Here is a 25029-nt window from a genome sequence, read left to right as displayed (position 1 = left end):
CCAGGCCGACGCTCTATCCACTGAGCCAAACCGGTTTTGGCCCAATTTTATTTTAAGGGTGATGGGAATCTGTTAGATGGTTGGAGGCAAGGTGGTGACAGGTTTTTATTTACATTTTAAAAGACAATTCTGGCTGATTTGTGGAGAATAGATAGGAAAGGGGGTAAGAGAGGAGGAGGGAGATGAATTAGCAGGCAACTCCCCAGGGCTCAGAGCTGTACAGAGCTCAGAGGGTAATGATGAGGATCATAGACAGGGTTGATGAATGACAGTTTTTAAAGGTATTTCTGGCGAGATGCCCGAGGAAGGTTAAAAAGAGAAGCCAAGATGATTTCCAAGTTTTATGTTATTTGAATGAATGAAAGAATTATTTCGGATCAGAAGAGAAGATGCCAGAAAATGGGCTGCATCTAACAAGTGGTAGCAAAATAAACAACTTTGGATTGAGAATAAAGAATCTGCAGAGAGGCAGCTGCACAGCTTGTCACAGAGGACTGATGGCCCAGCGCTGGGGAAGGAGCTGGTTACTGTGGCCCTGAGGGATCCGTCATGACTGCTGCAAACCCAGCCCAGTGCCGGGGAGGGGAGGCAGGCGTGTGTGTGTGTGCGTGTATGTTCACATGTTCATGCATGTGTGTGCATGCGCGTGTGTGGGTGTGAGTGGGATGGTGTGAAGGAGAATACAGATCCAAGCAGAGGAAGCTAAGCTAGCAGAGGAGCCGCTGCTCCTGAGAGCTTAGTGACGGTGGAATTCAGGAGACGACTGCAGACTCCCAGGACTGTCCCGCTCCCTTCTCACCTCTTTGGAGGCCCAAGGACACCACTATTTGGGGAGAGAAAAGGCAGAGGGCCCTTCAGAACTGAGAAACTCACCCCAGCACCGAGGGCATGAGAAGGCAGCAGGGGAGAGAAGTAAGTTTTAAGCCTTGAAAGGAATCTGTAAATGCTAAGGATAAATTTCCAAAATAGAGGAGGAGAGGAAAAGGGATAGAGGTAAGATGCTTTCCCTCATGCTCCCTCTTATTTGGGCTTCTGCTTTCACTAAAGGAGAAGAGCAAAAAAGTCAGTAAGCATGATGCTGGCTCTGGCCCGGAAGTGAGTGGGGAGTGACCAGGGACGTCAGCATCCAGGGGATAAGGAGGGGCAGACTCCAGTGGGTGCCCGCCTGCCTGCAGGGAGAGGCCAATTCCCCCAGTCAGGAGGTGGGAGTGGGAAGAGAGGACAAGGCCCAAAGCCTGAGTCATGGAGGCGCCCCCATGGGGTATGACTTTAGGTTCCCTTGAGAAAAGATTCTTCAGACCCTAGTTAACAGCTCAAACAGCTCTTATAAATGACTTGGCCCTGGAGCTCAGCCTGTGCCAGAGCAACAAACGTACACTCTGTCAGACGAGTCTGCAGCGTTGAGAGGAGTAATTATAATCTGCACATCCCGATGTCATCCATAACACCCGATCTATATTTAATAATGGCAAGAGCTTTGCATTAACAGCTATTAGGCAATTTGCTCTTGGAGGGAGGCTCCTTCCTCTCTCCTTCTTTGCAGCAATAAAGCGTAATGAAAATATGAAACAAGGCTTTGTGAATTTTAGAGTGATTTCCTATTAAGAGGTTCTTATAGCAGCATAAACTCTCAGATGGCAGCTGGGAGGTTTGGATAAATCTTCAAATCCCAAAGTGAAAAGGAGGGAATAAAATCCAAACACGGCAACGCCTGTTCTCCCCGGCTTCTAGCAACTGCGAAGGGAGGTGTGGTGGAAGATACCCTGCTCGTTTTGTGCATTTCCCATTTCTGATGGCGCTGTCTAAATATTTACGTTTATTGTACTCCCTAAACATTTTCCAGTCTTGCCTCCTTCTTCGCCCTCGATTGCCTTTTGCCCAGTCCTCTCCGTGGAGACTCTCGTTTACAAGATGAAGAGCCCATTTCTCAGGACCTAAATTCCTCACGTCTAGTTCCTTCAGCTGTCATCTCTGACACCAGCATCACGTTTTGTGAGCCTGCATAGATACACACCATTGGGATGCCACTGGCCGTCCTCTCTGCCTGAAATGCTTCCCTTCCTCCAGCTTCTTCCGTAGCCTCTTTTCCTGAGTAACTGCTGATCACCTCTCAAGACTCAGCTCCGGCACTAACCCCTGAGGGAGCATCCAGACGCTCCTCCCAGGGCTCCTGCCGCCGACGTCTCCTCTGGTGGCTATCACGAAGGTGTCCTTCCTGTCTGTCCCCATGTCACCCTCCCACCCTAGACATGGTCTTTGGTGTCCTACTTCAGTTCCCAGCCCATATTTCTCAGTGAATGAATCTGTATATATAAATGCAGACCAGTTATCACCTACATAACTCATCTGCCAGTTCCATAGCATCTCTTGTGCTATTATTATTTAACTTTTGATGTGTTTATGGACTCCATCTCCCATAAAGAATCAAGTTTCTTAAGGACATAGGCCTCACATATTAATAATAGTTATTCATTCTAGTCCTAGAGTATGATGATTAGAAAAGCAATTTCTTTGGAGGGGGGAAAAATATCAAAACATCTAGGAAAGAAAATGTTAGCTAAGAACTGCATGTAGAATGAAGAGCCTGATTGGAACGGTGCCAGGGCTCTGTTGTTTGAGGTGTTAAGAGGCGGGGAGGAAAGCAGCACGTTCCCCGGCTTCCCACTTACCTCTGCATACACGAAGGGTGCATCAAACTGGAAGCAAACGTGGCCGTGCTTAATGGCTTGAACAGAGGCCGGGCCACACCGGTACATCCCTGCATCACACAGAGGAGAGAGTGTGAGTCTTCACGTCTGTCCAGACACAGGACAGGTGCGACACTGAGGCGGCTCTGCAGAGGCAAGTGTGGCATTGATTTAGCCCAGATGCTTTCCATGCCAGAGGGCAGGTGACCAGTGTGTGCAATCAGGATGGTTTCATTGGAGACTCGTCCTCAATCCAAAATTTGAAGCCATAAAGAAAATGCAGGGCATCACCATTCCCATGTCTATTCTTCCACCTACCAACACACATTCGAGAGTGGGTGCCAAGCTGTTGGCTCACATAACATTTATGCTTCCACAGTGGGTGTCTGCAGTGTTGGGAGTGATGATGTCCTCAGTGCTGTGTTGTTGATTTGTGCTTTGGACATTTGTGCACCTGAAGTCTGTATAATTTTGTTTACCAGTGTCACCCCAATAAATTCAATAAAAAATAAAAGACAAGAAAAAAGAAAAAGACAAAAAACCACATGTCAAGTTTGACTGGAGAATTCAGACACTAGCCACACATTGACCAATGTGCCATCTGCACCGAGGAAGTCAATAGGCCCACATTTAAATTTACAAAGTTTTTAAATTTTAACCGGCGATCTCTAGCTAATAGGAGATTTGCTATTAGTCATTCTGGAGTCTCATCAAGATATAGAGTGGGCAAAAATAGATTTACAGTTGTGAGTGTGCGAAACATGGTGTTTATTCTGGTATTATTATTATTTATTAATTATTGTATTATTTTCCATCCCAACAGCTGTAAACCTCCTTTGCCCCACCCTGTATAATCCAAAACACCAGGAAGCATTGAACTTTCTCCTTTAGAACCCACTATGACTCTCTTGTAATTGCATGATGAATGTTTATGTGTATGTGTACACACACACACACACCAGTATCTCATATCAACACCTGAGGAAATAAATATAATGTCCCCAGGCCACTACCTTTTATCACCACATCAAAAATTAATGGAGGCTTATGATGTGAGTTTATAAAAATCCAGGTGGTCATACTGTCACTCTTTGCTTAGCATAATTTGCAAGTTAGACAACAAATAGCCACAGTCTCAAATTTTGAAAGAAATCATACAATATAAAAATAAACTGGTTCTGGGAAAACACCAGTGTTTTTAGTCCTTTATTTTCTCTCCTGCCATGTTTCTTACCACTGTATACCATGGAGGGTGGAGGTATGTTTTACAGCCTAAAGTGCTGACACAGATGTTTTTCTCCTGTCTTCAAAACTGCTTATCAAAGCAGGAGTAGAAGAATCATGTATGTTAAGTTTTATGCTCTTTTTCTGAAAGTTATAAAGTAATCCAGGGAAAGGCAACCATTGAATTGAAGTAAAACCTGACTGGCAGGTGGCTAGTACTGCCTGTGAGCACAGGGAACACCCTTTTGCTATGGGTTTCCCCTGAGAGTGTTTCCCACACAGCAAGTGCAATCACAAAAGCAACATGAAGATCAGCAGTCAAACAGCTCCCTCAAGAGAGGATGCAGGTTACCGTCACTGTTTTCCTGGGGGGTGCTGTCCACAGCCTGCCAGCCTCCAAATCCAACGGGAAGATCAGGCCTCGTCATCCAGGCTTCATTCCAGCAGTGGTAGTTCCTTGGAAAACACCACTCCAGTGAGATTAAATTTCCCATCACACTCAATACTCCAAAACATAAAAAAAGTCACCCAAAATCCTGAGGATATTCCATCCATATATATAAAAAGCCAGGGGCCCTCATGACCGAAACAACCAGATGGATGACCAAATAGGCTGCATGGGGTGACCAGGCTGGCAGGGGGGTTATTGAAGGATGACCAAACGACTGAACAAGCAGGCTGTGTGGGCGACCAGGTCAGAAGGGGGGGTAGTGAGGGGCGACCAGGCTGGTGGGGGGGCAGTTGAGGGGGCCAGGCTGGTGGGAGGGCAGTTAGGGGTGACCAGGCTGATGGGGGGCGGTTAGGGGTGACCAGGCCAACAGGGGGGGCAGTTGGGGGTGACCAGGCCAGCAGGGGGACAGTTGGGGGTGACAAGGCTGGCAGAAGGGGCAGTGAGGGGTGACCAGCTGGCAGGGCGGGCAGTTAGAGGCAACCAGGCCAGCAGAGGGGGGGGCATTTGGGGGCAAACAGGCTGGCAGGGGGTCAGTTAGGAGCGACCAGGCCAGCAGGGGTCAGTTAGGGGTGACCAGGTGGGCAGTTAGGGGCAACCAGCCAGCGAGGGGCGCAGTTGGGGGTGACCAGGCCAGCGGGGGCGGGGGGGAGTTGGGGGCAACCAGGCTGGCAGGGGGGGCAGTTAGGGGTGACCAGGCAGGCAGGTTGGTGAGCAGTTAGGAGCCAGCAGTCCAGGATTGTGAGAGGGTTGTCCATTTGCCAGTTTTGGCCGGCAGTCGGACATCCCCTGAGGGGTCTCAGGTTGGAGAGGGTGTAGGCTGGGCTAAGGGGACCCTCTCCTCCATGCACAGATTTAGATTAAACTAAATCCAGGACTTCCAGAGATGTCCTGGGGTTTTAGACTTGAGTTTGCAAAGCAGATCCATTCCCATGGGTATCCCTAAGGGCACTCACATAACTGGACATAGCTCTTCTCCTGCTAATATCAGTTTCAAGGACCCTCAGAGATACTCTAATCAGTGCATTAAGCAGTTTTGATCTTAACTATTCTCTGCTTTGTCAGTGTTGTGATTTCCTGCCCACCTTCAACCTGCCATCTCTCTTCTCTCATACACACAAATATGCAAACAAGATACTCTAATCAGTGCATTAAGTAGTTTTGATCTTAACTATTCTCCGACTACATGACAGAAAATCCTCATAGAGGAACAACAGTTAATGGTGGGGAGGTCATTGCAGCAGTTTGTTTATAGCACTGATGAATTTCAGCTCCGACTACCATCCAGCCTTTTCCTAAATGTCCTAATGAAACAGAAATTACTATCTGCTAAGGGGGTAGGAAAGAAAAGTTAATTGAAAACAAAATAATACATCTTTGAGTTTCTTTTATATTTATGTACATTAGATTTATAAAAAGCATATTCCTTGTAACAATTAACAATAAAATGCCTGTATTTAGATCATTGCCATGGAAACTATAACATTAACTCATGATTATAATTGTCTATAATTTGTGGCAAATTTCCATTTTCCGTTCAACAAGATGGAAAGGTTATCAGGGCAAGTGTCTCTTTACCCTTTATCAAACAAAGGTGGGCAACCCATGAACTAAGGGCCATGCAAAACTTTCCCCAACTTTGCATATGACCCTGGAGACAAGAGCATGGAAAATAATGTCATCATGAATTGTATTATTATGTCCCTGAAAAGACCTGAAATTATGTGACAATACAGGAACAAATGAGCACATGAACCCGACTACATGACAGAAAATCCTCATAGAGGAACAACAGTTAATGGTGGGGAGGTCATTGCAGTAGTTTGTTTATAGCACTGATGAATTTCTGCTCCAACTACCATCCAGCCTTTTCCTAAATGTCCTTCAACATTAGTAATTCATGCATCTCCCCATGTCTCTCTGAGAACAGCTCAACGTTTATTGGCTCAATTCAGAGGTATTTATTTAATTATGCACCCATTATGTGTCAGGCACCATGCTAGGTACTGGAGATCAACAAAGATCAAGACATAGTTTTTGCTCATAAGTAGCCTCACAACTTAGGAGAAATGGCAAACATGTACTAGTAAACCAATTAGTCAAACATTTCATAAGGTTTCTGTGAGGCTTAAACAATATACTCCATGTAAAACACTCTACGTCTGGCACGTGGTAAGTGCTCAAAAATGGTAACTCTCAGACATTTAAAAATAATTGATGTGATGCATGCTACACTGGAAATTCATCTGAGATGCAATTGGTCTCTGTGAAAAACTCTTAGGGTATATGGGAAGGCTCACAGCAGAAGTGACATTTGAACTGACCCCGGAAGGTTAGCAGGTCAGCAAAAGGAGTAAGAACAAAGTTGTGGAGGCATGAAATAGCCAACACGGTGTATTGGGGAACTGTATGCTGTCCCTGTGGTTGGAGGGAAGCTTGTTTGCATATTTGTGTGTATGAGAGAAGAGAGATGGCAGGTGAAGGTGGGCAGGAAATCACAACACTGACAAATACCTATGACACTCACTGAGTGCCAGGCACCATTCTAAAACCTTTCTGTATATTGACACATCAGATATTCCTAGCACCCTATCAGAAGGGCACTGTTATTTATTATCCCCAGTTTACAAGGGAGGAAACTGAAGCACAGAGAGGTTAAGATTCTTTCCCAAGGTCACACACAGCTAGTCTATACTAATAAAAGGGTAATATGTTAATTAGACCAGGAGACCTTCCAGGATACCTTCCAGACATCCTTCTGGACAAAGCCATGGTGGCAGGGCCGAGGCAGAGGCAGTTAGGGGTGATCAGGCCAGGAGGGGAAGGCAATTGGGGGGGGGGGTGAGCAGGCTGGCAGGCAAAGTGATTAGGGGCGATCAGACAGGCAGGCAAGTGAGCAGTTAGGAGCCAGTGGTCCCAGATTGCAAGAGGGATGTCCAACTACCGGCAGTCCCAGATTGGAGAGGGTGCAGGTTGGGCTGAGGGACATCCCCCCCATGCACGAATTTCATGTACCAGGCCACTAGTTAGTAATAAAACTCCATGGTCCATGCTTTTAAATGCTGACTTATGCCATAGGTAAAAATGAGATTTTGAAATCCTTTATCCCAAGTTAAATATTTGGGTTTTATTCTTGGGAAAGTTAAATTTGCAGTTCTGTTTTTGTGAAAGGTATGTGAAGAGGCAATATGGGAGATTGAGTCAAGTTACCTCACCCACCCCCCCCACCCCCCACCACACACACACACCAAAATAGTGCAATAGTTGCAATGGATCAAAAATCTGTTCACTAAAGAGGTGGTCTTCACAGTGGAGAGGGAGAGGAGCCACTGAGAGGTTCAACTGATGTCTCATGGAGATGTGAAGGAACCAGAGGAGCTGAGGAAGAGTTTCACATTTGCAGTATGATGGTTCTGTTTACCAAGACTGAAGGAAGGAGGAAGGGAAGAAGGTTTGTGTTGAAGGGGGTGGTGTAGGGTGGGTGACAAGTTCATTTAGGATATGATGAACTTGAGTGCCTGTGGCAAATCCAGGAGATGAACCCCAAGAGGAATTTTTATATTCACATGTGGCACTCAGGATTTGATGAGGAGGAAGCCCCTGGTGATGGAGGAGAGTGAGGAAAAGAGCCAGACGAGGAGTGAGTGGGAAGGGGAGAGGTGCAGTGTAGACTTCTCAGCCAAAAGTGATCTAGACTGTGAAGGGAAGAAGAGAAGATAGGGCAATGGCTAGAAAGAATGCAATGTAGGGAAGATTGTTTTGATTATTTTTACATTAGGAGAGATTGTCATGATTGTAGAGAAACACATCAGTCAAGAAGGAGTGAGAATAAAAGAAGAACAAAGAGCATTGGCCTATTGGCTCAGTTGACTGGAGTATAGTTTCTTCCACCAAAATGTTGCAGGTTCAATTCCTGAGCAGGCACATAACGAGGTTGCAGATTCAATCCCTGGTTGGGGTGCATAGGGGAGGCAACCGATGGAAATTTCTCTCATACATTGATGTTTCTCTCTCTCTCTCTCTCTCTCAAAAATCAATAAAAACATAACCTTGGGTGAGGATTAAAATAAAAAGAAAGAAAGAAAGAAAGAAAGGAAGGAAGAAAGAAAGAAAGAAAGAAAGAAAGAAAGAAAGAAAGAAAGAAAGACTAAAGAGAGATGGAAAAAAGAAGGCTCCAATAAGGAGGCTGCAAGGGATCAAAAGCAGCACCATGGACAGGTGTGGTGAGTGAGGTATTGGCTGCAGGGGAGGGAGGCACAGACGTAGATCAGGGTGGGGTATAGAGGCCCTGGGGTAGGAACATGAGGTTGGCTCTACTTGAGAGCCTCTATCTTTGCTCTGAAGCTGGGAGAAAGGTCACCATTTTAAACAATGACTGCTGGCCTCCCCTTTTGAACGGTGAAGGTTGCACCATCGGCAGAGAGATCCAGAAAACAAAGCAATAAATCATTTGCAATCCCACATGGACACAGGCTTGCTTCCTACACAACGCGTGCTGCTTGCCAACCCTGACTTACACCGCCACCCTAGATGAAGAGGCTCCAGAACCTCCTGACTTAAATGTAAGTGTCTTGGGCAAGGTTAAGCCTTAAGCAAGATAAACAAGATTTGCAGTAAAGATCTTAGACAAAAACTTTTATTTGAAGGCAATATTTTTTTCATATAAGCAGGAGATGGGTAAATCTTTATTTTCTCTCATTATGATATCTAACTACCTATTTGCAATCTCTTCCACTTTAACCTCTGACTGAGGCCTTATTTGTATATTAAGGGTGGAAGAGTTTACTAAATGGATCGGGAACTTGTAGGCAGTGGGCGAGATGAACAGAACTAATTATGTGCTGGCCACCTCACCCAGTGCCTAGAGTTCCAGTGGGGTTGGGTCTTAGTCAGTGCTTGGAAAGCCAATGGTTGGGCTCCCAGAAAGGCGGTGAGCAGAGGGAGGGATGACACCTCCGAAGCCATGGGTCTTACTTCCAGCATGCTGTTCTCTGTTCCACAATGGCCAGGGAAAGTATGTTCTGGACCACCCCTGCCATGAGGGTTCCCTTTTGTCTGGATGTTGAGTATGTCTGGGTATACATACTCGCTTTTATATTTCAAGCTCCTCCATGAAAGAGGTTGATAATTAGACAATTCCGAATTCCATTTACCTCCTCTCCAGGTTGGGAAATCTACATGCTTCTTATTTATAGCTTCATTATCTAGATGCTCGGTAGTCTTTCTGATTTCATCCTGTAGTCTCAACGTATGTGTAGAGTGTGTGGCTTCAATTTGGGGCTCTGTCTTGTTCACCATCACGTTCCCAGCACCAGAGCCGGCCCTCGAGAGGCACCCACAAAGTCATGGTTGCTTAAAAGGTCAGGCAGGTGTAATTAAACCTTTGTTTGTTTTTAAGTTTCAAAGTTTTATATTTTTCTCAGAGCTTCATTTGAAGCCTGACTTTGCACTATACCATTGAAATGTGCAGTGTTCCTTTAAAGTTTAAAAATGCATAAACCTTCAAAGTTATTTATTTTCCTTGTTGCCTTGTAGCAGTGTCAAAATTAAAACGAAGCCCCCATTTCATTGAGTGTTGTTATTTAATCAGGTTGAAGATAACTTTTTGGGGTGGATAATGATGGAGATGACAAGTGAAGAACACATTTTTGCTTTATGTCATTTTCTGTACTCTTCCTGTAGTGACAGTTAGTGATTTCTGGGGCACCTTTCAATTAGGCAGTTTCGGTACAAAGGACCCAGAAAGTCTCCACCAAAGGCAGCGCCTCGCTAGAAAAACAGCCATGAACTTCTTGGGGACCCTTGAGGCCAAAGTTTATCCTTTGACTCAGTAAACCCTTTTCCTTGGAATTTGCACAGAGGAAATAATCACGGGATGCAATGGGAAGTATATAAGAATGTTCATCCTTGCATTATTTGTAAGAAGGAACAATCAGAAACAGCGCAACTATCCAATACGTGATTAGTGATCCAAAACACAAGATAGGAAACTATTCAGCCACACAAATGCAGATTTATGTTTATTAGGCAGAAAATATATCTATGGTATATTAATTTTTAAAAGCACACTACAGAACACCATATGCATGTGTGTATATGTACATGTTCAAGTGTGAAAGGCAGAATTTTAAATGACCCCCACTCTTGTATAATTTTCTCCCCTTGAAATCTATGATAAGATGGGATATCACTCCTGAAATTATGTTACTTTAAATGGCAGAGGATTTTTCAGATATAATTCAGGTAATTAATCTGTTGACTTTGAGTTAATTAAATGGGAGATTACCAAGATGGGCCTGACCTAATCAGGTGAGTCCTTTAAATGAGCCTTAGAGGTCAGAGACAGAACAAGCCAGAGACATTCAAAGCATCAGAGACATTGACTGCTGGCCTTGAAGAAGAAGGCCGCTTACATAAATTTTAAAGCTGCAAGGAACTGAGTTATTTCATGAACCTAAACGAGCCCTGAACATCAGATGGATAACAGTCTCAGTTAACACTTTGCCATCATTTGAGACCCTGAGCAAAGGACCCAGTTGACCTGTGCCCAAACTCCTGACTCACAGAAACTGATAATAAATTCTTGTTAAGCTGCTAAGTTTTTGGCAATTTGTTATGCAGCAATACAAAAATTAATACAATATTCAGAGACGTATTAAAGAATGTTTACCAAAATGTTGATAATGTTGAGAAGTTAGAATATGACTCTTACTTTTGTTGTATTTTCCTGCAATGTTTGAAATTTTTATAACAAATAGGTACTAATTACCCTCTCTCAATAAAAACATTAAGAGGACTATTTTTTTTTTTTTAATTAAAAGAAGGTAGATCACAGTTCAGAATCTGCCCTGGTTCTAACAGCTGAGTAAGGTCACATCCAGATTGCTAGAGCCCCTGGGAGGGTGGAAAAGTGGACGAGAACATGGCTGAGACGACGCCGGGCTTCAGAACTCCGTGTGCTATTAATTCAAAGAAAATAGGATGGATGATTGAAGCCAAGAGTCCTTTACTGCCTTTAACTTTGCTAACTGCTTAAACACTTCCCTAGGTCATCTCATTTACAAACTGTCCAGAAAGGCTTCAGAGGAAAGGGTTCCCTAAAAGGAAAGAAAGAGGTTATGAGCTTGTAACTTTGTTTCTGCAGCTTTGCCAGGGCTCAAGGGAGAGCACAAACAAGGTCCAGAGAAAGTCCTGGAGGAGATGCCTTGGACCAACTTCAAATGTCAACCAAGTGTTTGAATTCTTTTATATTAAAAATGGCAGGGGTGGAAGAAAGGCACTCATCTAACTTGCAAATTGCTTGTATATTCATAGAAAATGAGCTCAGCTCCACCGCTCTGGACCTGCTGATGTACTTCTAATACAGACAGTGCTATGGTGGCTAAAAGGACAGCACATCCTGGAACTGGGAAGCTTTGGCCGTTTCAATGGCAGCGGGGCTGGGGTGGGGTCGGAGTTGTTGGAAAGAAGTGAGGACAAGCTGGTGGATTCTGAGGTGTGCCTAAGAAGACATTCCAAAGAGGAAATGAAAGCTTTGACCCAGAAAAAAACTCGTCACTTAGGAAAGGTAATGAAGCTAGACAACAAAAGGGATGGCGCAGAGGAAGGGAGGTATGCCAGAGGAACCGCGGAGTTGCTGAGAGCTCAGAGCTGGAGCACACACTGCCTCAAGCGCAGCTGCCCACTGTCAGGGCTACCGGAGTGCTGGGACCAGGAGGACACTCAGGGTCTCTCTGGGGTCATGCCAGTCAAAGGCGAGAGGCCCAGTCAGGAGGAGACCAGGCCAGTCCCCCTTTTAGGGACCAACTGACTATCAAGAAAAAAGAGAAGATATGAAGGTGTTTGCTTTTTGCTTGTCTCAAGCAGGGAAGGGCCCTACAACACTCATTGAGAAGCAGGTTTAAACACAGTCTGATATAGCAGGAGAGACCCTATTTGAGGGGGTTGAAGATGGGGGGCAGGCTTAAATAAGTACTGTAACTTCTAAAATGAAACTAGGAGGTATACTTATAATAATGGTGATAATCAAAATAGCTAATGACCACCCAGACGCAGACATGAGCCAATTGGAAGCTGCAACCAATCAGAAAGGACACTCACTCTTCATGCCCGTTAAGCCCTACCATTGCATACCGGACAAATGCCAACCCCAATGTATTAAATTACGTATACAGTATGATAGTGCTTAAGTTTCTTTCCATTTTCATAGTTATCTGGGAGTGTGTCTTTCCTCAGTCTTGAGAGTATAGCCTTTCAACTCTCTTAAGCTTCCAGATATTGATTTCTTGAATATTTATTAAGAGAATTCTATAGCAGTTTTATTCACAACGATTTTTAGAAAATTGGAGGATGATCATGTAGATTTCTTCCCCCCCCCCCCTTTTTATAGTTCCCCTTTTGTGATTATCTGTTTTATTTTTTCACTGGCACCAGAAAATGGAAGAGCCAGAATAAGACTACATAAGGCAAAACAAAAAACAAAAAAAACAAACAAACAAACAAAAAAACAATGCAAAACAAGACAAATAAACAAATAACCCTCCCAAATGCTCAGGAAGTAGATAGCGCTCATTCACATAAGGCACATTTCCCACCACTACTTAGTAGAAGTTCTGTTACTCTGCGGGGTTCCCTCTGCTGGATTTATTTTGAAAATAAGGCCCTGTCCCTCTTCACTACTCTCTCTGTAATAGCAATTAGGAATTTATATTCTACCTGAAAATGAAGAAAAGGTTGGATTTCCAGAGTATTTGTTTGGATAATGCTAATCTGTAAAAAACGATCTGTAACAAATTCTGGCTAAGTTTATTAATAATTATTGAAAAAAGTGTTTTAAAAACATAAGCAGCAGTCTTTGTAGGTACCAAAGTTACTGTTTTGCATTACAAAGCTGTTCACGAGTATACAATTCTAAGGTTGATAGATCTTATTTATATGAAGCTTTTCTAGAGGTCTTATTCATCATCAGAAGAAATTAATTTACATTCAGTAAAGCATAGGTGGTGCATATTATATTAGCTTTTAATTATTTGAAAACTGGTAAACTTTGGTGTATATGATGACTCTCTTAGGCAGAATTTATGATTAACCAAAACATGACATTTTTCTTATTTCTATTTTTGGAATATCTTCATAGAAATACCTTACTACTTTCTATGTGGTTTGTCTTTTGGCTTCCACTTTCTTTTCATTCTAATATCTTGAGAGGTATTTGTAATAACCTCTAATTTTTTTAACCTCCCAAATTTTCTCTTTGTTCACTCTCAAGTGGGACTTGGGTAGAATAGGGACTACGGGCCCTCTTAGGAGATATTCTAGATGTGGGACTAGGGTGGGTATATAATAGGCATGGGAGGAGAGTCTAGAACAGTGACTTTCAACCTGCAGAAGAAAAAGTCCCTTCCTAATTTTAAAACAATTATTTTGCAACACCCCTTTATTATACAGAAATGAAATCCATAGATAGCTTTCTATACACATAATTTCTCAGGTATCAATATAATGCCCTATAATGTACCAGGAAGTAGAGAAATAAGAGGATGATATATGTCAGGAAGATGATAATAGACACCAAAATATTCCTACAAAATGTAAAACCTTTAAGAAGTATGGTACATCCCAACTTGGAAGCACTGTAGTGGTTAAGAGTATGCTCTTGGGAAACACTACCAGAATGGCAGAGTAAGGACCTCCAAAAACTTGCTCCTCCATAAAAGCAATGAGAATATTAGTAAACATGACCAACTTTTCTAGAGCTCTGAAAATGAACCAAAGACTTTCAACAATCTAAGGAGAATTTATTCATTAAAAACAAATGAATTTCAATAAGAATAGTGACCTTTGTGGCATTTTAATTTGCCTTATTCCCACACCTCTCTCCATTTCTCCATGGTAGTCTTGAAATCCAACAGCCTCACCACTATAGTAGTGATAAAAAAAAAAAAAGTGTAGCCTATCAACCAATGAAGGGGAGAAAATGGATTTGGAACTTTCTGGAAGCTCCATCTTCAAAGAATTGTCACTATTTAACCTGTCTGGAAGCTCTTTAAAATGCTCCATTCTCAGGGATTATTTTAATTTGATCAGATTCAGAGATCACTCTGTGCAAATAGCCCTATTCTTAGGATGTTTTCCAAAAAGAATCAGGAGCAACTATTTAACACCATAACTGCCTGAAGAAGGGATACAAGTTGGGTATAATAAAGGCTGCTCCAAAAAACTTAATATAAAAACCTAGGCACTGAGATGCCCATGGGGGTTTTGAACAACTCTAACATACTCTGAGAGTCTAGGCAGGCGTCCTCAAACTACAGCCCGTGGGCCACATGCGGGTGTTTTTGCCGTTTTGTCTTTTTACTTCAAAATAAGATATGTGCAGTGTGCATAGGAATTTGTTCATAGTTTTTTTTAAACTATAGTCTGGCCCTCCAACGGTCTGAGGGACAGTGAACTGGCCCCCTCTTTAAAAAGTTTGAGGACCCCTGGTGTATGGGGCTATGTGCATACCCAGGAAAGCCCAACAAAGTCCTAATCTCTCACCTTTGGCTGACCTTGAGGCTCTGTACAAGCAGGGAGCAATGGCTACAGCAGAATTGATTGTAAACTTCCTGCTGGATCATTGAATACATCCCCCCACATACATGCACACAGAGCTCCATGTAAGACTGGGAACTTGTTGGTTCAGGGTATTTAAGGAAATCTGTCCAATTGTTAGCAGCCTACTAAGTTAACTCAGCAGAGAAACTTTGGTGACCAGACATGATAAAGAATACAGACTTTACAGAATTAGTCCAGAAAAGTCACTAAACAAACAAGCAGCAGCAGCAACAACAAAAACAGTAACAAATATCAACATGTTCTGGGGAGCAGGACATCTGATTTTCAGAGTTACCATATTTATTATTTAAAACTAGAGGCCCAGTGCACGAATTCGTGAACAGGTGGGGTCCCTCTGCCTGGCCAGCGATTGAGGACTATTGGCCGGCCCACCGGCCAGGGGAAGGGGCCATGGGATGTTGGCCAGCCAGGGGGAGGGGCCACGGGAGTTTGGCCATGGGAGGTTGGCTGGCCAGCTCCCCTGATTGGGGCTAATAGGGGGAAGAGAGGGGAGGGCTGGCTGGCCGGGGAGGAGGGGCCGCAGAAGGTTGGCCAGCTGGGGGGAGGGGCTGCGGGAGGTTGGCCGACCGCAGGAGGTTGGCTGTGGGAGTGCACTGACCACCAGGGGGCAGCTTGAGCATCTGCCCCCTGGTGGTCAGTGTGTGTCATAGCGACTGATCAACTGGTCGTTCCGGTCATTTCAGTCACTCTGTCATAACGTCACTGAAGCTTTTATATATATAGATGTCCAGTTTTTAACAAAAATTGTAAGACACATAAACAAAACAGAAAAGTATGGATCATACACAGAAAAAAAGGCAGTCAAGATAAACTGTCACTGAAGAAGCCAAGACATTGCGCTTATCAGACAAAGACATTAAGTCATTTAATTGTGTTTAAAGAACTGAAGGAAACAATGAGAGTGATATATAACAAACAGAGAAAATTAATGAAAAGATAAAAATTATGAAAATAAACCAAACAGAAATTCTAGAGCTGAAAAGTACAATAACTGGAATGAAAATTTCAAAAATGTACCAGAGGGTCTCAAAGGCAGATTTAAGTAGACAGAAAAAAGAAATAATTCAGTCAAGTTAAAATCAATTAAAATGATTCAATCTGAATAACAGAAGAAAAAATATGAAGAAATATGAACAGAGTACCCCACACCAGTGAGATACCATCCAGTGTAACAACATACTTATAATGTGACTCCCTAAAGGAAAAGAGAGAAAGGAGCAGAAAAAAATATTTGAGAAATAATAACTAAAAACTTTCCAAATTCGATTGCAGACATGAATACATACATTTGAGAAGTTTAAAAATTCCAAATATGATAAACTCAAAAAATATATACACCTAAACATTTCATAGCCAAACTGTCAAAAACTGAAGACAAAAATAAAATTGAATACAGCATGAGAAAAGTGGTTTTTTATGTACAAGGGAGCATCAATAGGATTAAAACTAACTTCTAATCAGAAACCACGAAAGCTGAAAACCAGTGATATGATGTATTCAAACTGCTGAAAGAAAAATTGTTAACCAAGAATTGTATATCTTGCAATACTGTCCTCCAAAAGAGAAGGTAAGGATAGCTACATAGAAAAAATAGGGGACACAGTTTAAAGGTATACTTGTTTGTAATTATTTTCCTCTCTAATTTTTAACACAACTTCATAAAGCAATAATTATAAAATTGTACTGATGTTCTTATAATGTAGAAAGATGCAATCTGTATTAAACAACAGCACAAAGGGCTGGAGGAATGGAATAGTTATTGTATGCTATTGAAATTAAGTTGGTATTAATCTGAACCTGATTGTTTTAAGTTTTGATATTAATTGTAATCCCCAGAGAAACCTAAAAAATATATAGTTAAAAGAAACAGAAAAAGAATTAAAATGATATACTAAAAATATATGTTTCACACAAAATAAAAAAGTAATGGAGAAATAGGAGAAGAAAAGGGGCACAATACATTTAAAAATCAAATGGCAAAATGGCAAATTTAAATCCTATTTATTAGTAATCACATTAAATGTTAATAGACTAAACACTTCAATCAAAAGGCAGAGATTGGCAAGATAGATAACAATACATGGTTTAACTATATACTGTATACAAGAGATACACTTTACATTCAAAGATGCAAATAGGTTGAAAGTAAAAAAGATGAAAAAATATACCATGAAAATATAGCCAAAAGATAGCTGGATTGGCTACATTTATATCAGAAAAAAAAAAAAATAGACTTTATGACAGTGTTAGTAGAAACAAAGAAGGACATTTTATAATGATAAAAGGATAATGCTATCAGGAAGACATAACAATAATCAACATATCTGTATCTAATAACAGTCCAGACACATATGAAGCCCAAACTGACAGAATTGAAAAGCAAAAGAGACAATTTAACAATACAACCAGAGTCAGGGTGTGTGGGTTGGATGAAATGGGTGAAGGAATTCAAAAGGTACAACTTCCAGTTATAAAAGAGGTTAAGTCATGGGCTAGTAATGTACAGCATGGTAACTATGGCTAGTAATATGGTATTTCATATTTAAAACTTGCTAAGACCCCTGGCTGGTTTGGCTCAGTGGATAGAGCATCGGCCTGTGAACTGAAGGGTCCCAGGTTGATTCTGGTCAAGGGCACATACCCAGACTGCAGGCTCAATCCCCAGTGTGGGGCATGCAGGAGGTAGCCGATCAATGATTCTCTCTTATTGATGTTTCTATCTCTCTCTCCCTCTCCCTTCCTCTCTGCAATCAATAAAAATACATCCTACCTAATAATACAGTAATATGCAAATTGACAGCACCTTTGCTACGCCTAAGCCACACCCACCAGCCAAGCCACACCCACCAGCCAATCAGGAGCAAATATACAAATAAACCCAACCAAGATGGCTACAGCCACTGAGAGCGGGAGGGAGGCTTGGGTTTCCTAGGTAACAAAAGAAGCCATCCTGTTGCCGGCCTAAGCCTCCACTCAAGGCTACAAAGTTTCAATTATAGAAGGTAAATAAATTCCAGATACCAGGGCCTCCTCTTGGATTGCCAGGGGGCATGGCCAGCCTGCAAACCATCACAGGCCCCTCGCTCAGGCCACCCCATGCCCCAAGGGAACCCCCACCCTTCAGGGCAAACCAGTCAGCCCCCACCCATGCACCAGGCCTCTATCCTATCTAATAAAAGAGTAATATGCAGATTGACCATCACTCCAACACACAATATAGCTGTCCCCATGTGGTCAAAGATCCTGCCCCCATGTGGACACAAGATGGCCAGCAGGGGAGGGCAGTTGGGAGGCACCCGGCCTGCAAGGGAGGGCAGTTGGAGGTGATCAACCCTGCAGGGGAGGGCAGTTAGGGGTGACCAGGCTGGCAGAGGAGGGAAGTTGGGGGCAAACAGGCTGGCTGGGGAGCAGTTGGCATCAATCAGGCTGGCAGCGGAGTGGTTAGGGGTGATCAGGCTGGCAGGCAGAAGCGGTTAGGGGCAATCAGGAAGGCAAGCAGGTGATCAGTTGGGAGCCAGCAGTCCTGGATTGTGAGAGGGATGTCCAACTGCCCGTTTAGGCCCAATCCGGGATCGGGCCTAAATGGGCAGTCGGACATCCCTTGAGGGGTCCCAGATTGGAGAGGGTGCAGGCTGGGCTGAGGGACACGCCCCCCCCCTCCATGCACGAATTTCATGCACCGGGCCTCTAGTTAAAAAATAAAATAAAATAAAACTTGCTAAGAGAGCAGTTCTTAAACATCTTCATCACATACAAAATATTTTATAACTATGTATGTTGATGGATGTTAACTAGACTTATTGTGGTGATTGTTTTGTAATATATACAAATATTGAATTACTAGAGGCCTGGTGAACGAAATTCGTGCACGGGTAGGGTCCCTAGGCCTGGCTGGCAATCAGGGCCGATCTGTGGGGCAACCAGCAGGGCAATTGGGGGGCCCCTGCTGGCACCCACCTTGGAGGCAACCAGTGGGGCAATTGAGAGGTGGCGCCACCTGCTCGCCAGCTGGCCCCGCCCCCCACCACCACTGCCAGTCGCCTCCCTCTGTGGGGCATCTGGCAGGATGATTGAGGGCAGAGGGGGTGCTCACACTGGCACTGCCTTGGCTGACCTGGGGCCTGCAGGCTGGGGGAAGCTCTTGCATTGAGTGTCTACCCCCTGGAGGTCAGTGTGCATCATAGTGACTGGTTGTTCCACCATTTGGTCGATTTGCATATTAGGCTTTTATTATATAGGACTAGAGGCCTGGTGCATGAAATTTGTGCATGGGGGGGGTCCCCTCAGCCCAGCCTGCACCATCTCCAATCCAAGTCCCGTCAGGGGATGTCCGGCTGCCCGTTTAGGCCCAATCCTGAGGATCGGCCTAAACCAGCAGTCGGACATACCTCTCACAATCCTGGACCCTGGCTCCTAATAGTTCACCTGCCTGCCTGCCTGGTCACCCCTAACTGCCCCACCCTGCTGGCCTGATCACCTTTCACTGCCTCTGCGTGCCAGCCTGATTGCCCCCAACTGCCCCCTCTGCCAGCCTGGTCACCACCAACTGCTACCCCTGCTGACCTGGTCACCCGTCACGGCCCCCCTGCCCCCACCAACCTGGTTGCCCCATGCAGCCTGCTGTTCAGTCGTTTGGTTGTCCCTCACTAACCCCCTGCCGGCCTGGTCACAGGCAGCCATCTTGTGAGGGTGTGAGGGTTAATTTGCATATTTATTATATAAGATTGTTATATACCTGAAACTAATATAGTGATATATGTCAATTGTACTTTATTAAAAATAAAGTAAACAATTAAACAAATACAAGTTTGAGACTTCAATGCTGCACTTTCAATAATGGATAGAACAAACAGAAAATTAGCAAGGAAATAGAACACTATCTATCCTACCTAATAAAATAGTAATATGCAAATTGACCTCACCTTTGCTATGCCAAGCCACGCCCACCAGCCGAAACCACGCCCACCAGCCAATCAGGGCGAGTATGCAAATTACCCAACAAAGATGTCAGTTAATTTGCATACACTGAGGGAGGGAGGAGTGAAGACTGAAGACAACTTAGAAGGAAGAGGGAGGAAAAGCGGAAAGCAAGGTGGCTGCCAGAGGGAAAGCCCGGGCGGGGCGGAGCATGGTGAGGTGGGGCGGGGCGGAGCACGGTGAGGTGGGGCGGGGTGGAGTGGGGCGGAGCGGGGCGGGCGGCAGCGGCGTGGGGTGCAAGCGTGGTGATTGCAATGGCGGCGGCAGCAGCGGTCGCTTGCAGGATTCTTCCTGCAAATGGGCTACTAGTATATATATAAAATCCTAATATGCAAATAGACTGAACGGCAGAACAACTGAACAACCAGTTGCTATGACACACGCTGACCACCAGGGGGTGTGTGCGGAACATGGTGGGTGTCAGCCACTGCAGGATGGTGGAGCAGGTGAGCGGGGGCGCCAGATCAAGGCAGGGCGCTGGTCACTGTCATCAGGGTGAGCCTCTGGTGGTTACTGAAAATTCTTTGCTCCCATGTGCTGCGGTCCCAACCGGTGCTCGCACCTGCTGCCAGTGCCAGCCCCGCTCGCACTCAATGCCGGCATCTGGTGCTGGCCCTGATTGCTTGGAGCTCTCAGCGGGTGTGAGGGGTGGCTGCCAGCCCCGATCGCCCCTCTGCTCCTGAGGGGCAATTGGGGCTGGCAGCCACCACTTGCACCCACTGCTGGTGATGGCCCCACTCACACCCGCAGCCTGCACTAGAGCCGCCACTCGTGCCTGGCACTGGTCCTGATTGCTTGGCACTGTCAGCCGGTGAGATCAGCAGCTCCAGCCTCTGAGGACTTCTCCACCTCCCCCTGCTCCTGAGGGGTGATTGGGGGAGCAGCTGCTGCTCGCACCCGCTGCTGGTGCTGGCCCTAATTGCTCTGTGATGTCAGCGGGTGCAAGCGGGTCCAGTGCCATCAGCACATGGGAGCAGCGTTGAAAGCGGGACTGCCGGCAGACAGGGGACCGGGGGCTGTGGTGGGAGGGGCCGGGCAGGGGCACGGAGGATGGGCCGAGACCTGCCCCTGTGCCCATCACAGCCTTGCGGACCACAGTTCCTTTCAAGGTGCACAAATTCATGCCCTGGACCCCTAGTAACAATATAATAAACCAACTAAACATAATGGACAGCTATAGAATACACTACCCCAAAATAGTAAAATGCACATTATTCTTAAGTGCAAATGGAACATTTTTTCAGAATTAATGATATGTTTGGCCATAAAAGAAATCTTAAAGTTTGATCCATTAACATTTAATGTAATTACTGATATACTGATAAATAGGATTTGCACTGTCCATTTTGCTATGATGTCTTTTTTATTCCTCTGTTCCTCCATTATTTCCTTATTTTGTGTAAACAGATATATTCTAGTATCATTTTAAATTTTTTCTGTTTCTTTTTACTATAAGTTTTTCAGTTTTATTCTTAGTAGTTTCCCTGGGGATTACAATTAACATCATAATTTAAAACAATCTAGTTCAGATTAATAGTAACTTAATTTCAATAACATACAACAAAATTTGGTCTATTCCTCTAGCCCTTTGTTCTGTTATTGTAATACAGATTACATATTTCTATATTATTAAAACATCAACACTATTTTATAATTATTAATATGTGAATTGTATTTCAATAAAGGTATTATTTTTTAAAAAGTAGGCACTAGGGTGAGCCGTCTTGGGTTTGTAATTTAGGTTTTGACACTTTCTGGCTGGTAACCAGGTTAAGTTTCTACACCTCAGTTTCTTCATCTATAATGGAGACAATAACAGTAATTGCCTTAACAGGTAATTAAAAGGATTAGATGAGCTAGTATATGTCCCCCACTTAGATCAGGATCTGGTACCAATAAAGTATTTCATAAGCACGAGCTATTTTGATTCTTTGGAGGTGGTAATGCCTTTTCGATCCTTTCGACTCTGGTGTGGGATCGCAGTACATATTCTTAGTTTTCTAATGACAGCTCTCATAATCTAGCTCTAGGTGATATTCTCAAAAACAATTTGGCTGACAGTAATGTGGTTAACAAGATGATTTATCTACACTAATAAAAGAGAAAAATGCAAATTGACCGTACCTCCATGATGCCCACCAGCCAATCAAGAGTGCGTATGCAAATTAACCCAACAAAGATGGTGGGTTAATTTGCATACCCATGCCTGCAGGCTCCCAGGACCATCGCGGGGCCTGGGGAGGCAAGGGCAGGCTCCCGGGACCATCACCGGGCCCGGGAGGTGAGGGCGGTGCCGCCAGGCCATGCCCACAGGCTTCCAGGACCATCGCTGGGCCTGGTAGGTGAGGGCAGGCTCCCGGGACCATCACCAGCCTGGGAGGCAAGGGCTGTGGAGCCAGGCCACTCCCACAGGCTCTGGGGACCATCACTGCCCAGGGAGGCGAGGGCAGCAGCACCAGCCACGCCCGGAACCATCGACGGGCCACCAGACAGAGAGCAGAGAGGGAGAGCTGGCGGTTTGGAAGACTTGGCAGAGCAGGAGGCTGTGGGGAGAGGAAGGGAAAACCCAGAGGGCAAGGGAGCACCAGGAATTCTGGGAGTAGTAGTTCTGGTGGCAGCCCCAAGACCAGAAGCAGAAGCTCAGAGTGTGGGGAGCACCAGGAATGCTGGGAATCATAGTTCTGGTGGCAGACGGATCTCCTAGACCAGTGGTCGGCAAATGGCAGCTCGCGAGCCACATGCGGCTCTTTGGCCCCTTGAATGTGGCTCTTCCACAAAATACCACGGCCTGGGTGAGTCTATTTTGAAGAAGTGGCATTAGAAGAAGTTTAAGTTTAAAAAATTTGCCTCTCAAAAGAAATTTCAATCATTGTACTGTTGATATTTGGCTTTGTTGACTAATGAGTTTGCTGATCACTGTCCTAGACACTAGAGCAAAGTGAGCTTGGAGCAAGTTACTGTTGCGGTGGGGGATGGAGAGGAAGCAAAGGTGAGAGACATAAGTAAAATCAGAGTGTCTAGGAAAAATTAAAGGGAAGATAACCTAAAACTTCCAGGAAATCTCCATCAATGAAGCAAAGAAAAAAAAAGCCTCTATTATTCTGTGAGCAACAAACCAAACTGGGTTGGGGTCTCAGACAATTTGCTCATATGATTGCAAAGACAGACAGAAACTCCTGGATTGGCTAGGGCTCCCTGAGGGCTCCCAGATTGGAGAGGGTACAGGTCGGGCTGAGGGACCCACCCCCTGTGCATGAATCTTCATGCATCGGGCCCCTAGTTTGAAAATAATATTCTCCCCCCTCTATGTCCTTCCCTTTTCTCTCTAAAATTAATAAAAATGATTAGAAAATAAATTAAATGTCTTTGGTAGATATGCAAAATTGGTAGTTAGATGCATCATAGGATAATTTTATAAACTCTTAAGGATCTTGAAGTAGTTTGGTCTGTATGTAGAATTTTTTTCTACTTTTTTAAAAACTTGGGTTCATTTTTAGATACTTATTTTCACATACAGTAACTAAAATTTAGGATAATGGAGCAATATGAAAGTCCAACTAGTTGGAACACACAAATGATGCACCAGGTGGATTAGTCTAAATTCCAAAAAAAACATGCCCACAATGTGCCAGCCACCATGCCCAGGGCAGAGACTGCAACGGGAATTAGAATTGGTGGCTGTTTTGAATCCAGGACTGACTCCCAGGTGTTCTAAAGCTTGCTTTGTTTACAGGTATGTTTACAGATTCAGTACTACCCATTGCAGCATAGAAATGTTTGCATTTGCAGTGAAGAAAACAAAACAAAATAGCAGCTATGCTCTTCCTAAAAAGTATTAAAAGGAAGTTGGAACTTTGGAACTTTTTTTTTAAAGAACCAGATGTATTGAGGCCAGCCAACAATTACAAACATTTTCTGTGATATGTTTGATTTCTGTTTTTTGTTTTTTTCCCCCTTCCTATGGGCTGATGTGAAGCCAATTTGCAAAGCAGGTGCTAAATGTGAGTAAGCGGATCACAGCCCGGCCCTGTGCAGGTGAGCAGGTCTTCACACAAAGCAGGAGGGAAAGGGTTGCACGAAGAAGGGGCTTAGAAGCTGGACAAAAAGGAGTCACAGGGTCTAGAAAGCTGTTGGCTCCAAGAGGGAATCTGGAACTGTTGACTATTGGACCCTCTAAAACAAAGAGAGGGTTGGGAGGGTTTATCTCAGAGGAGTCAGAACCTTGAATTGGACAGCGCCTAGAGGGTAGAGAAGCAGAAGCAGTGACAGAGGGGTGTAGAGAGGTAATAACACCCCATCCCCACCCCTAAACAAACTTCACCCACTCCTTGTGAGTGCATGGCCTAGAGGAATTAGCCCCTTCAGAAAGGCAGTTGAAGAGCTAGGCGTCCTTGATGTTGCATGTGAAGGAGCTGTAAGGGGCTGGATCATGAGAGTTAGAGTGAGTTTCATATTCAACAGCTATAGTCATGATGATACAGCATAATTCTGTATGAAACTCCACTCCTTCCTGCCTGCTCTTCGAAACTGATTGACCCGTGGTTTTCTCATCTCAGCATGTGAGCAGCCTGCCCCCTTACCCTCCTGGGCTCGGGTTGGAAGCCCGTCCCCTCCTCTCCGTGGCGTCTGGCTCACATTACAGCCTACCTTATGTGATTTATGGAGTGTTTTCTATGTGCTTATCTCACCCGCCAACACTGGATGGAGCTCCTCAAGGGCAGTGACCTATTAGTTTCTTTCTGAATCTTTCGCATCTAGGTATTTGGACATAGTGCATAATAATGCTTGTTGAATGAATTCAGTTAAATGAACATTTAAATTTTTTCAACTAATTCCATTTATTAAGTTCTTGTTCTATGCCCTGCGCTCTGTTACATGCTGGCAAAACAAACAAAAATAAATTAGATGGGACATTGCTCCCATGGTAGGGATTGCATTCTGGTGAGGGCAAGCCAAAAGATGGGCAGAGTTTTCACCTAGAATGACCAACTCTGCTCCATCCTCTCCAGCAAAAATACCCAGGACAATGCTCTCATCAACTAGAGAAGCCTTTCACTGAAATACTTTTCACAACCC

At 44.3% G+C, this 25029-nt stretch overlaps 1 protein-coding gene across 1 annotated transcript in view; it reads right to left on the bottom strand.

Annotated features, from left to right (window-relative positions):
• Positions 1-25029, bottom strand: part of F13A1 (coagulation factor XIII A chain) — a 186760-nt gene that overhangs the window by 39211 nt on the left and 122520 nt on the right. Inside the window, exons 10-11 of the mRNA XM_054721509.1 lie at positions 4264-4367; positions 2670-2758 (exon numbers count right to left, since the gene is read on the bottom strand). Coding sequence (XP_054577484.1) covers positions 2670-2758; positions 4264-4367 — 193 coding nt within the window. The remainder of the gene's footprint in view (positions 1-2669; positions 2759-4263; positions 4368-25029) is intronic.

The sequence above is a fragment of the Eptesicus fuscus genome, chromosome 9 (assembly GCF_027574615.1).
Source record: "Eptesicus fuscus isolate TK198812 chromosome 9, DD_ASM_mEF_20220401, whole genome shotgun sequence".
Taxonomy (NCBI): Eukaryota; Metazoa; Chordata; class Mammalia; order Chiroptera; family Vespertilionidae; genus Eptesicus; species Eptesicus fuscus.
This window is presented reverse-complemented; position numbering and strand designations above follow the sequence as displayed.